Consider the following 13,743-nt stretch of genomic DNA (forward strand, 5'->3'; position numbering starts at 1 on the left):
AGAATCCTGCTCCGGAAAACCCCTTCGGATACATGGAACAGATCAACATCCAGAGCGATGTTGTTCAGCATAGCGGTAGCCCTTCCAACGGCAGAGTGCTCCTGTATATCGGAATATGAAACAATCTACGCTGACGCCGTCTTAGGTAATTATCAGGAACATGCAAACCAATGCTCATCATAATCTCAGAATTATCGATCATACCGCGCAACAATGGATAAAAATGTGTAGTCAAATCCACATTCCTTCTAGTCTCTAAACTGTTGTAGCCGAGCATACCCTGGAGAGACTCGGTCGGGTAGAGCCGAGGATAATGCCCGCACTCTCTCATGTCAGTGGCATAACCTCAACAAAATAATTATTTTATATTTAAACTAATAAAATTAGAACATAGGAAATTTGATCTAGATTTTTTTCACTCCACAGTGCGATAGGAGCATATGAGTTTCATTTAATTATTTTTCGATTGACCATCATTTGAACTTGGCAAATTGAGTTTTTTCTGACGTCTTTACGCTTCCGATCGCGTGCAACATCCATCATCAAGGTTGGTATGATTTGTGTAGTAATTAGATACCTAAACTTCTATATTACCTTCTCTCAATGTTCTTCATCTCTGTTGTAATATGTTAATATAAACAGCTCCCCGGGGAGTTGAATCCAGTCCTTGTCTACAAAAATTTGGACAAACTCAAAATATTGTTGAGAGATTTAAACAGCAAATATTTGTACAAATTTATTTATTTCAACAACATATCGACAATAACAAGTAAAATATTGATCGAAAATGGTCTTAAATAATTATCTACAACTTACATAAATACTATATAACAAGCACTAGGTGATAAAAGTCAGTTTTGCTTACAGTAACATTATAAAATACGAGGGGGACCCAAAAAAAACAGGAATTTCGTCATAACTTATATATTTTTTAATATTTTTACACCAAATTTTGATCACCTTCGAAGTATTCTGCCTTGACCACAACGCACCTCTGCAAACGATCCTTCCATTGTTCAAAACATTTTGTAAATTCACTATTCAAGATGTAAAATATAATCCGTTTTCACTTTTATCTGTCAGTGCCTGGGACTGGAGTGTGTGGTGGGCTTAAGATAATATGAATAGACAACTCTCCTTATATTTCTATCTGTGGCCTGTGGCATTACCAACATTAAAATGATTGCATTACTCGTGAACTACTGTGACAAAATTTATTACCAACTTACGAAACGATCGTTTTCAAAAGACCTTATTTTCGAAACAAAAATAATGAATGAAAATATTAATTATAAGGGTTTATATAAACACTAGGAGAATCTTTAAAAACCTTTTAATTGTAGAGTAGGTCAAATCCGATATTCCTCCCGAGTGATAATACCCTATTTTGGGTCAAAAACAGATTTACGGAGAGAGCGGTGTGGACCGGCGTGTTGTCATGATGGAAGAACCAGTCGCTTGTGCGCAAAAGATCTGCTTTGATCTGCAAAGCTGTTTTTGACCAAAAATGCTGTTTCACACTTTTATGATAACTGTTTTTAAATCTTATTTCCAAATAATGTTTATAACTTCGAACAATATTTCTATTACCAAATTTTTCAACTTTCTGCACTGTAATTTATTGATTGAGACTTAATTCTTCCTAAACATGCGTCAACCGCATGTTACAATTTAGTAACATGTCAAAATTGGGCACTTAAACAGAATGGTCAATCACACTGAACCTTCTTTGAATTTAGTTGGAGACAACAATTGACACACTTTTTTATTTACCTTGATTTTAATCACCATTTTGGGCAAACGCGGCGGCACGTGGCTCGGCTTTTTTGACAGATCGAATGAGTTTCGAAAAGTTTTCAACGTAAAACCGGGGGTGGGGGGGGGGGGTTGTGAAAAATATAAAAAACGTTGATTGGGGGGATATTTAAATGAGAATGAATGGAAAAAAATAGGACCTAAACATTCGGCGTAAAAAGTGGGAAAATATAAAATTGAGGAAATTGAGTCGGAAATTTTTATTTCATGTTTATTGATGATTGATGAAAATGATGATGAAAGTAGGTTGAATGCTGTCGAAATGTGATCCCTCTGGCAAATGTGTGGTAAAACGATGTATGATAGGTGCACAAATGTCGGGATCCGTGAAATGTGTAAGGCTGACACATGCGTTATCGACAGAATCAAGAAACGGGTGCTCCGTTGGTTTGGACATGTAGAGCGAATGGATAGCGAAAAAATTACTAAAAGGATCTACGATGCGAATGTTGATGGATGCAGAAAACGAGAAAGACATGGCACGATCAAGTCCATCAAATACTTGAAGATGGACGTGTCAAAATGTAGAGGAAGCGAGATCTGTATGCCAAGATAGTGGCGTTCTATCCTCTCTGCCTACCCCTACGGAGAAACGGCGTGATGGTTTGTTTGTTTGTTTGTGTATGTTTATTTATTTTTTTATAAATGGCGTGATTTTAAAGGGAGGTGCGTCTTAAAATAGCAAAATCGTTTGATTTCCATTCTTTTTATCAGACTACAGCCTCAATTACTGTGATCTCGGGCGCGGAAATTTCAGCCCTTTGGGCCTCACAATGTATTTTTTACTATTCAAGCACATTTTTTTCTAATGTCTCTTCATCTGTAAATATTCTAGCTTAATTTTCCTATGATTCCTAGGATGACTAGTATGACGATTCCCGTGAAGAACGCCTTTTTAAAATACTCTTCGTTTTCGCCTAGTTTCGCCACTAAGTCGTGCGAGTAGTCGCTCGAGGTGACGGAGTTGGCGGACGCCTTTTTGATCGCGTCCTTCAGCGCCTGGTCGGACCTGGCGCTCGTCGCCGTGGACGCTATGATGAGTCGCTTTATGTCTTCCAACTGGATATTGACGGTTCTTTCGTTTTTGCGCATGTGATCTGAAAAAAAAAATTAAACCGTTAGTCTTGATTGTGTGTTTTTATTTGTTTATTCCAGATAATTTTTATTTTTTATTTTTATTTATTTCTTAAGTTAGCTTATATTAAAACTAATATAAACTATTATGTACATTTACATCATCTATATATATTTACATTTCCTTACAGTAACTTATACATTTATTTTTAAATTCTTTCAGACACTTTTCATTCTTCATACATTCAGGCATCTCATCATACATTTTTAAACCCTTATACATCAAACAATTTTGCGACTCAGCTCTTTTCAATAATGGTAGTCTTATTTTATCCTTTTGTCTAGTAGCATATTCATGACAATTTTTGTTTAAGACAACTTTATCCTTAAAATATTTTGGTAATTTATCGTGAAAAAATTTATGTATAAATATCAACATATTAAATTTAAGTCTCCTTCTTACAGATAACCATTTTAGTTCATCTATCATTTTTTTTACATTGCTATATTTATTTTTCTTAAGAACAATTCTCATCGCTTTATTTTGTAAAATTTCTAGTTTAGAGTTTAGAGATAGCAATATGAAACAAGGAAGATAAGAATAAGTTCTATAATAATACTATGATAAAAGCAGTGTAGATGCCTAGACTTCTATATTACCTTCTCTAAAATGTTCTTCATCTCTGTTGTAATATGTTAATAAATAACTTAAGCTTTATTTTAATTATTACCTAAAATGGTCCCCTGGTTAGTGGCGATTGCGGCTACCCTCATTTCTACGTCCCTCAGGTGCTGATTTTGCCGAGCCGTCTCTGCCGGGCCGGCGCTGCTTTGCGGGCCAGGATGGCCCCCGGCCAGGGCCCCGCCCCCCACCGCGCCCAGCGACAGCAGGACGCTGTTGGACCGCTCCATTTGTTCCGTGAGCATCTCGCGGAACTCCGCCATCTTTATTCGGTTGTTCAGCGTGGAGCCCAGCACGCCAAACGCGGTACCTAGAGAGATAATACTTTTGTTAAGTTTTAAATATTTTTAGTTTGTTCAAATTTATTTATTTATTTGACACTTTATGTATATACAATAAATATACATATAAGGGCGGGCATATTGCCTTAAGGCAATTTCTTCCTACCTACCCAAACCGTTCAGTTTGAGAACATTATAAATACATGGACATATTGAATCTTACAATTTTATACAAAAATTAAAAGCAAAGATTAACAAAAATAAATATATATAAAAAAATAAAAAAATAACACTATGCTATGAAGAGAGGAAAGGGGATGGGAAGGAAAGAAGAAGGATAAAGGAACAATTTAAATATATAGATAGTGACATTTCAATCTTGGCTTAAATGTAAATAAAGAAGGGGCGTCTCTAACATTAGTGGGTAGATTATTCCACAATCGAGCGGCTACTATGGTGAAAGAGTTTACAGACAAGTATTTTTTACATTGAAGTTCGAGAACGGACGCAGCAGCCTCCTATAACGAGCGTCTTTAGGATGCGGCGGTGGACCTGGCTTGGACACGTCCTGCGCATGCCTCAGGAGAACCTAACCCCGAGTTGCCTCTTCTTTAAAGACCGTCAATGACGATCTTTCGACTTTATTCAGCAGAACTAAGGTGCTGGATTGACGCGGGAGGAGGCGAGAATGCTGGCTGGCGATGGTCTCCTGGAGGCAACTGGCGATGTCCACATTCTACACTTATAGCGGATAAATCTCCTCTGGTGTTCCCCAGGGAAGTCTACTCGGTCCCCTATTATTTCTTATATATATATATATATAAATGACATTGATGTTTGCTTTCATTATTTAAAATTTCTTCTTTATGCCGATGATATAAAAATATACGCTAAAGTTGAATCTTGAGAAGATTGCTTCATGATTCAAGACGATCTTAATCGTCTAACTGACTATTGTATTGAAAATAAACTGTTTTTGAATATTAATAAATGTGTCTGTGTTATATAATATTAAAAATGTAATTTTGAACTCGCGTTTTCTGTTGTTTGCGGATGACTTAAAACTGTTTTTAAAGGTGACAACTTCTGACGATTTTCGTCTTCTCCAAGCGGATATATCTAATATATCTGAATGGGGAAGGCGAAACAAACTTGGGTTTAATGTTTCCAAGTGTTCGGTCACGTCCTTCACTAGGGCCCAAAAAACTCTTTTTTTTCGCTACAAAATGAATGACCAGAATCTGATACGAACATCGAATGTTAAGGATCTGGGCGTTAGATTTGTAAGCACTCTGACATTTCATGAACACATAGAGACAATCAGTGGTGATGCATTGAAGATGTTAGGATTTGTTCTGCGTACTGCCAGGGTTTTCGAAAATACCCGCGTACTGAGAACTCTTTACAACTCCTTGGTGCGAAGTAGACTCGAGAGTGGCTCGATGATTTGGGGGCCACATGAACTGAAGTACTCTCTTATGATAGAGAAAATCCAAAAGAAGTTTCTGAGATATCTCTACATGAGAGAGTGCGGGTATTATCCTTGGCTCTACCCGACCGAGTTTCTCCAGGGTATGCTTGGCTACAACAGTTTAGAGACTAGAAGGAATGTGTATTTGACCACACATTTTTATCGATTGTTGCGCGGTATGATCGATAATTCTGAAATTATGATGAGCATTGGTTTGTATGTTCCTGATAATTACCTAAGACAGCGTCAGCATAGATTGTTTCATATTCCGATATTCAGGACCAACCTGCCTATGGTTATGCCTGTTGGAAGAGCTACCGCTATGTTGAACAACATCGCTCTGGATATTGATCTGTTCCATGTATCCGAAGGGGTTTTCCGGAGCAGGATTCTTCGACTCCTTTGACATGAGTCTCTTTCGTGTATTTTTTTTCCTTTTTTATAATATGTACGTATTGAATATATTTTTGTAATGTATATGTTATATTTAAAATAAATAAATTGAAATTGAATTGAATTGAATATTCACAAGGAAAACAAAAATTCTTCATTTTGATTACAAAATAAACAATAATGTAATAATGAGAAAGAACGAAATTAAAGATCTTGGGATTGTTTTAGAGTCAAAACTACTTTTTGAATCGCATATCAATAAAATGACCTCCAAAGCATTGAGCATGTTAGGTTTCATAATTCGAATGAGTAAACACTTTGATAATCCAAAGGCCCTAATTTCATTATCGTATAAGTTTGTCAAAAGCCATTTGAGATACAGTATGCCATATATATATAACAAGAATAGAAAATATTAAAAACAAATTTATAAAGTACCTAAAATACAAAACCGGTATTTCTTATGTATCAACTCTCACTGCCTCCACCTACCATGGAATCACTTCTCTACAATGCCGCAGAGTGTGTGCAGACCAACTACTGCTTCACAAAATTATGACAGGAATAGTTGGCTGTACAGAACTACTTAGCTTAATAACAATACATGTGCCAGCCAGGATTTGTAGACGATACCACATGTTGCATGTACCAATAAGTAAAACATTGTATGTTGAAAATGTTTTTTTTGTAAGACTTTTTCAGTGTACAATACAAAATTTAAAGACAGATTACAAAAACATCACTCTGTCAGATTTAAAATTTACACTAAAAATGCATTATGTAACTTAGTAGACATTATAATAATAAATATGTACATCTCCCTTCCCCTCCTTATCCTCTCTTCAAGCATCCTTGTCCTAATCCCGCCCAATTTACAATAACTTACTGTTCTTAAAAATAAAAATAAAATAATAAATAATAATAAAAAATGACAATAACCTAGCTAATATACTTATAAATGAACAGTTAAACCTAGTTAATTCACCTTTACTTAATATTTTCAAAAACAAAAACTTAATTATTTATAATTGTAATCTTGTTATTGTAAATTTGTTATTCCATATTATGTACGAGTATAATATTTTTTTATTTATTTATTATATACCTACTAAATATATAAAAACTTGTAATGTTCCCAATAAATTAAATTAAAATGAAATAATATTATAAAATCTGAATGTATTTTACCTTAGTTGACATTATACATGAATGAAACCTGTGTAAAACACCAATGTAGAGTTTCAACAATAATTTTCAAAACAAACCTGTATAAATGAAATCAATATTTTTATAATTATTACATTAATTTTAAAGTCATACCCTTACAAATGTTTTTAAATAATGGAAGGTTTTTCCCCAATATAACCAAAATATTCCTCCAATATACTCAGTATACCCTAATTGAATTTTAATTACTCTACTTATTTTGGCTTGTATAAAAATCCACAAACATAAAATACCATGTAAATATTTAAGTTAGTTTGTTTGAAAATGTTCTAACAAGACGAAACGCGTCACAATATACCCATTGTATATTTTATAAAAAATAAAGTAGAATTACAATCCAATAAACTTGTTTTATTTTGGATACATTACCAAATTAAAAAATAAAATATTTGATTATTGAAAAATATTTACGAGTACATGAAAATAACATTTTTATATGTGTGAACTTATATGTTTTTATTTTATTTTAATTATTTATTGACAATTCTTGATGGAATTCCATTGTAATGATGTAATAACTTCTATTTAATACAACTTATACTTAATTTCATCTATCTAACTTTTGGATTGGAAATTTTAGAAATAAATAGGATAAAAAATAATAGCCATGGAGTTTTAATAAATCAGCAGATAGAATTTAAAAACTCACCCTTATTAGCCCCCTTAGTTAGACCCTGTACATTGTAATAAAACAATAAATATTTTTCATAACATAGAATATTCTCTTAAAGTACACCGCCAACACATGTTTCAATAATTTGTCTCACTCTGTTCCATTGCAATATTGCGTATTGTATAATTTTCAACTTATTTTAAAATGTACCTACACTTAAGATAATATTTAGTTTTATAAAAATTATCCTTACACTGTAGGCAACTGAAATGGCTCAAAATTAGACAGCGGAGAGACTATCACTCCCTCTCACTTCTGTTTAATGTACTTCATAGTCCTAACGCTCCTATATACCTGAGTGAAAAATCTCAACGCTTATCATTTCATGGTTTACCTCTTCGTTCTAATTCTCAAGGCACTCTCTTAATACCCATCCACAATTCCTCTTTCTTCTCTAACTCATATAGTGTCCATGCGGCTCGACTGTGGAATCATCTCCCATCCACCATCAAAGATGTTACTACATTATCTCTGTTTAAATCACGTCTGAAGAAACATCTCCTTTCTCTTCCTTAATCTCTCCTTTCCTTTTTCCTCTTTTTTCCTTTTTCCCGTTGAATAATAGTTTTGATTTAAGGTAATTTATAAACAAATACGTTTATTTCTATTTTTATATATTAACTTTTTAATCTTTTTTTTGAATATGTTTTTTTTACTGAATTCTACTTTTTTCTACTGAATATACAGAAGTAACTTGAATTATAAAAATAAAACTTTTATTTTATTGGTTGGTTTGAAGAAATTGCCATTTGGCAATAAGCCCGCCAATGTACAAATAACATTATGTACAAAAAGTTAAATAAATAAATAAAATATTCACCAGTCTGAAGATGCCCATTAGAGGGTGAAAGCGCTAATTGGTCAAAATAAATAAGTGGAAATGTACCAAGTATTTTTTAAATTAATAACTTATATGTAAATATAAGTTATAACATCATTATATGTATTTATTTAATATGTAATATATTTTCTTTATTAACTTTGTATACTTTGTGGAAATCTGTTATTAGTTCTGAGTTTATACACTATATCTGTTTGTTTACTATAAATATGTATGTAGAGCTGTTGGTTTCCCAAATAAAATAAAATTAAAAAATATTTTTGTTTGGTATGTCCGAGAAGTAGCTTGACACAACAGTGAATAATTGTATGGCGAAAACCATGAATCAAAGTATCAACGAATGCTTCCTCGTTACATCCGAGATCTCGCTATTTCTCTGATCAATATAACCAAGTTCGGTGGCATTTAGAGCAATTTTAATAGTAACAATATAACAAAAAAGTGTACTGACCGATGAGCGACGCCACTATGTACCAGTACTTGTTGCGGTCCGCGTGGGCGCGCTCCCTCTCGTGGCTGAGCTTCACGGCGGCGGACATGGTCCCGAAGTGCTCCCGCTCCTCGCGCTCTATGGACGAGAACTCCTCGCGCAGGTGCTGCTCCTCGACTATAGTCTGCGGGGAAACACACGCACCGTCCGGCCGATTAGTCCGCCGCCCACACCAAATCCCAAGTTTGAAGAAGGCGTTTATGATCATGTTCATTGATTTTGAAGAAATGTAAGACTTATAATGAAAGAACCAATGCTCGATTAGAATGACAGCTGTCAGCAAAAGTGACAACATAACTTTGTAGTAACGTCTAAGGAGTGATTTATATTAACACACGAAAAATCATTTGTATTTGGCATGTTCATTTATTTTTTTAATACGATGCTTGAATATAATATAAATCAACATAATTATATAAAATCAGCTTTAAAACTAAAATAAACCTAATTATTAACGACGTTCTTACAAGGATACATAATTTTGAGAAAATGTTAGAGATGGGACAAATTGATCAATGTAAATCGATCGAATAAAAAAATAATTCATTTGATGCTGTTCATGAAAAAAAGTATAAAATGTCTTATTTTTAGTGAATTTTGTCTTAAACACACTATAATAGGCTGTTTTTGCGTTTTTATATCAATTTTCGGAAACAGAGTTTCATGTTTGCATAAAAAAACTGATAAAATGGATTTGAGCGGTACATGGTCAGTGCTCAGTACTTCCCCACCACTAGTCACGTTAGTTTGACAGCTGTCATTTTAATCAAGCATATTTTAAGGACTATAAGAATACAAAGCAATGCTATAAATTATTAGAAATCACTTAGAGAAAGTAGATTCTTTAGGCTTTTGTTGAACGTTTGACGTTTGGATTTGCATCCGTCTGCCTCTGAGGTACAGATATATTAAATGGATTTAGAAAGATCAATTGTGTTTTCAAAATCAATATGACTGAAGCTCTATCGTCTCCAATTCCACCTTAATCCCAAGAAAAACTTCCTTTCCAGCCGGATACTTTCAGACTGGAATAAATTGGCAAGTCTAGTTGTCCATTCCATTTCGATCACCAGTTCAAAAACTGTTTGGATGCTTTTTTGACGGAAAAAGAACTTGGACAAAAGCAGTACACGAGATATGGGCGCATCAGCAAAGGCTGCCTGCCTATAACCAATAATGATAATAAATATGGATATTGTGGATAAATGTTTTCACACATAACTTTGAAAAAGAAATTATAAAAAAATATGCCCCAGGAAAAATGCGACATGTTTGGCATTGATAATTGAGGACCGTTTTAACAAAGCGAAATATCTACAAAATGTAAATTTTTCAGTAGAAGGTTTTTTCATGTTAAAAACAAAACTATTACAAGTTTAAATAAAATAAAAATTACATTTTGTAGATTTATAAAATCCTTACACATGTATTAAAAATCAACAATGTAGAATCAGTCAAATTATTTATAAAAAATTTCTAAATTCATGAGTTTTCACAAAAAAGAAATATCTACATATTTTTGTGATAGGAATGCATGGAAAATTGGTTTATGTCGGGAATTAAATAAGTTTACTTTTGATATTCGATATTTGTTGTTCGATATTTGTTGTTCGACATTTGTATGTTCGTTTTGAATCAATGTTCGCGTGTTGTCAAACCTTATTTTATTGTTGTCATTATTTCGTAGACTGCATTTTGTGGTTACCTACCGTACTCGTATTGTATAGGACTCGTCGCACATTATTCATTCGATGAGTATCAGTTAAATTTTAAAATAAAATGCTTTTTTTTTTTTCAGAATACGGTTTTGAAATTTAACATACTTTAAAAAAAAAAAAATACAATTTATATCATTTCGTCATTTGAATTTTAACAAAAAGGTTTCTAACTTTTTACTAAGCTCTTTATTGTACCATTTTTAATACAATTTACAAGTTATAAATAATTATTTTTTATACTTACGCACCCACTCCCTCATTCATTCCCACACGCACATGTATCCTCTCCCTCATTCATTCATGCATACACACATTCACATACACATGAATACAAACGTCACACAAATACAATTACTAAACTTCTTTTCTTATATATTATGTGTCATTATATTTACAGTGGATTTTTTTAATTGGCTTTAGCATTGTTAAGATTTTTCTACTTATTTTGTTTATGTAATAGCTGTAAAAATCCCAAATAAAATAAAATAAAATAAATAAATAAAATAATCATTCTTGCCTCCAGTGAAAATAAATCTCATGTAAGTATTCCTAATCACGTATCATTTAATAATCATGATCAACATCATTCTAAAGAACTCCAATTAAATAATATTAAATTGGGATAATCTAACACGGATGATATCCCAACATGGGGGTCCAAAGAAAGAGCCTTGAGGAACCCCCGATGTGATTTCTAGTAAATATATCGGACCTGGTTACCTTGTGTTCATCTGTGACCAGCCTGAGATACTTCTGATCCCCTTTGGGGGTGTTCTGCATCTCTTCGTGTATCTCTTTCAGTCTTCTTTGCATGTTGAGCAGTCGTTGTCCGGCCTCTCTTCTTCTATCTTGGGCAGCGATGAATTTTTCCTGCAGACAGCAAAATTAGTTAGATAAGAAGTCATGAATACAAAAAAAAGGAAGAGGAATATAACAAACACACTTTATGAGGGAAAGGTAGTTAGAGATGGGTAGAAATACCCATCATGCCAACTCAAAGGGAGGAAATCCAGCCAGTCTGCAAGCATTTGGACATACTCAAACATTGTTGTATAAGCCACTTTAATTTGGAGTTACACTTTGACCGGTTTTGAGGTTACTACCTCATCGTCAGGAATTAAATTAAACGCGCTGCAATTTATATTACTAAATGTTGCATGAAGGCGAACAACTCCCTAGGGAGAAAATCCAGCCAGTCTGCAAGCATTTGGACATACTCAAACATTGTTGTATAAGCCACTTTAATTTGGAGTTACACTTTGACCGGTTTTGAGGTTACTACCTCATCGTCAGGAATTAAACTAACTTATAATTACACGCGCTGCAATTTATATTATTAAATGTTGCATGAAGGCGAACAACTCCCTAGGGAGAAAATCCAGCCAGTCTGCAAGCATTTGGACATACTCAAACATTGTTGTATAAGCCACTTTAATTTGGAGTTACACTTTGACCGGTTTTGAGGTTACTACCTCATCGTCAGGAATTAAACTAACTTATAATTACACGCGCTGCAATTTATATTATTAAATGTTGCATGAAGGCGAACAACTCCCTAGGGAGAAAATCCAGCCAGTCTGCAAGCATTTGGACATACTCAAACATTGTTGTATAAGCCACTTTAATTTGGAGTTACACTTCGACCGGTTTTGAGGTTACTACCTCATCGTCAGGAATTAAACTAACTTATAATTACACGCGCTGCAATTTATATTATTAAATGTTGCATGAAGGCGAACAACTCCCAAGGGAGAAAATCCAGCCAGTCTGCAAGCATTTGGACATACTCAAACATTGTTGTATAAGCCACTTTAATTTGGAGTTACACTTTGACCGGTTTTGAGGTTACTACCTCATCGTCAGGAATTAAACTAACTTATAATTACACGCGCTGCAATTTATATTATTAAATGTTGCATGAAGGCGAACAACTCCCTAGGGAGAAAATCCAGCCAGTCTGCAAGCATTTGGACATACTCAAACATTGTTGTATAAGCCACTTTAATTTGGAGTTACACTTCGACCGGTTTTGAGGTTACTACCTCATCGTCAGGAATTAAACTAACTTATAATTACACGCGCTGCAATTTATATTATTAAATGTTGCATGAAGGCGAACAACTCCCAAGGGAGAAAATCCAGCCAGTCTGCAAGCATTTGGACATACTCAAACATTGTTGTATAAGCCGCTTTAATTTGGAGTTACACTTTGACCGGTTTTGAGGTTACCACCTCATCGTCAGGAATTAAACTAACCTATAATTGAACGCGCTGCAATTTATATTATTAAATGTTGCATGAAGGCGAACAACTCCCTAGGGAGAAAATCCAGCCAGTCTGCAAGCATTTGGACATAATCGAACATTGTTGAAGTTCTATTTCCTTTATAAGATATATTACGCAGCAAATCTAAAAATTTAAGAGCTTTACATACGAATTGCATTGTTCAAAGAAATAAAGTCATACCCAAATAAATTTTTCTTAAATCTCAGTGTTTTACCTACTCTTATACAAATTAAAACTTATTACAAACACAATACACATTGTTTTTTATTCATGACACAATAGCCTAAAAATAACGATAAGGCAAAAGTACATATTTAAAGCTTCAAAACTTAAGTACAAGAAAATGTACTGACAGTAAAAATGGCTAAAATGCTGGACGCTTTAGAATGAAAAGTACTTCGAAGAATCTGCGGACCACTGAGAGAGGATAGTCAGTGGCCCATTCGGTACAATGAAGAACTGTACAGCACATCATTTATGAGAACAACAAGAGAGTTTAAGTCTGTTGATGCATTAAAAATATTATACATGCCCCTAGTGAGAAGCCAGCGAGAATATGGGTCCTCATTTTGCTACCCATACAAACAGTGTGGAGAAGGTCCAACAGAAGTTTTTAAGATTTATAAATTTCAAATTAAATATTCTAATTGAAGAGCTTAACTATAAATGTTTAATGAAGCAGTTAAAATTAATATGTATTAGTGATAGAAGGGAAATTTCAGATTTAGTGCTGCTTTTCAAGTTATTCAATAGTGTTCTTGACAGTCCCCAACATTTAAATTGTGTGAATTT

At 33.8% G+C, this 13,743-nt stretch overlaps 1 protein-coding gene across 1 annotated transcript; it reads right to left on the minus strand.

The window, feature by feature from the left end:
- Positions 1 to 725: 725 nt before the first annotated feature.
- Positions 726 to 11,535, minus strand: LOC148276614 (uncharacterized; the record flags this gene model as incomplete). Its single annotated transcript, XM_088234029.1, has 4 exons — positions 726 to 2,912; positions 3,621 to 3,881; positions 8,909 to 9,071; positions 11,386 to 11,535. Coding segments are annotated over 4 exons (840 nt in total), but the record flags the coding sequence as incomplete, so codon positions are not given.
- Positions 11,536 to 13,743: the final 2,208 nt, after the last annotated feature.

This window comes from Micrasema longulum, unplaced genomic scaffold, assembly GCF_059751315.1.
Source record: "Micrasema longulum isolate JH-2025_06_02 unplaced genomic scaffold, ASM5975131v1 h1tg001179l, whole genome shotgun sequence".
Taxonomy (NCBI): Eukaryota; Metazoa; Arthropoda; class Insecta; order Trichoptera; family Brachycentridae; genus Micrasema; species Micrasema longulum.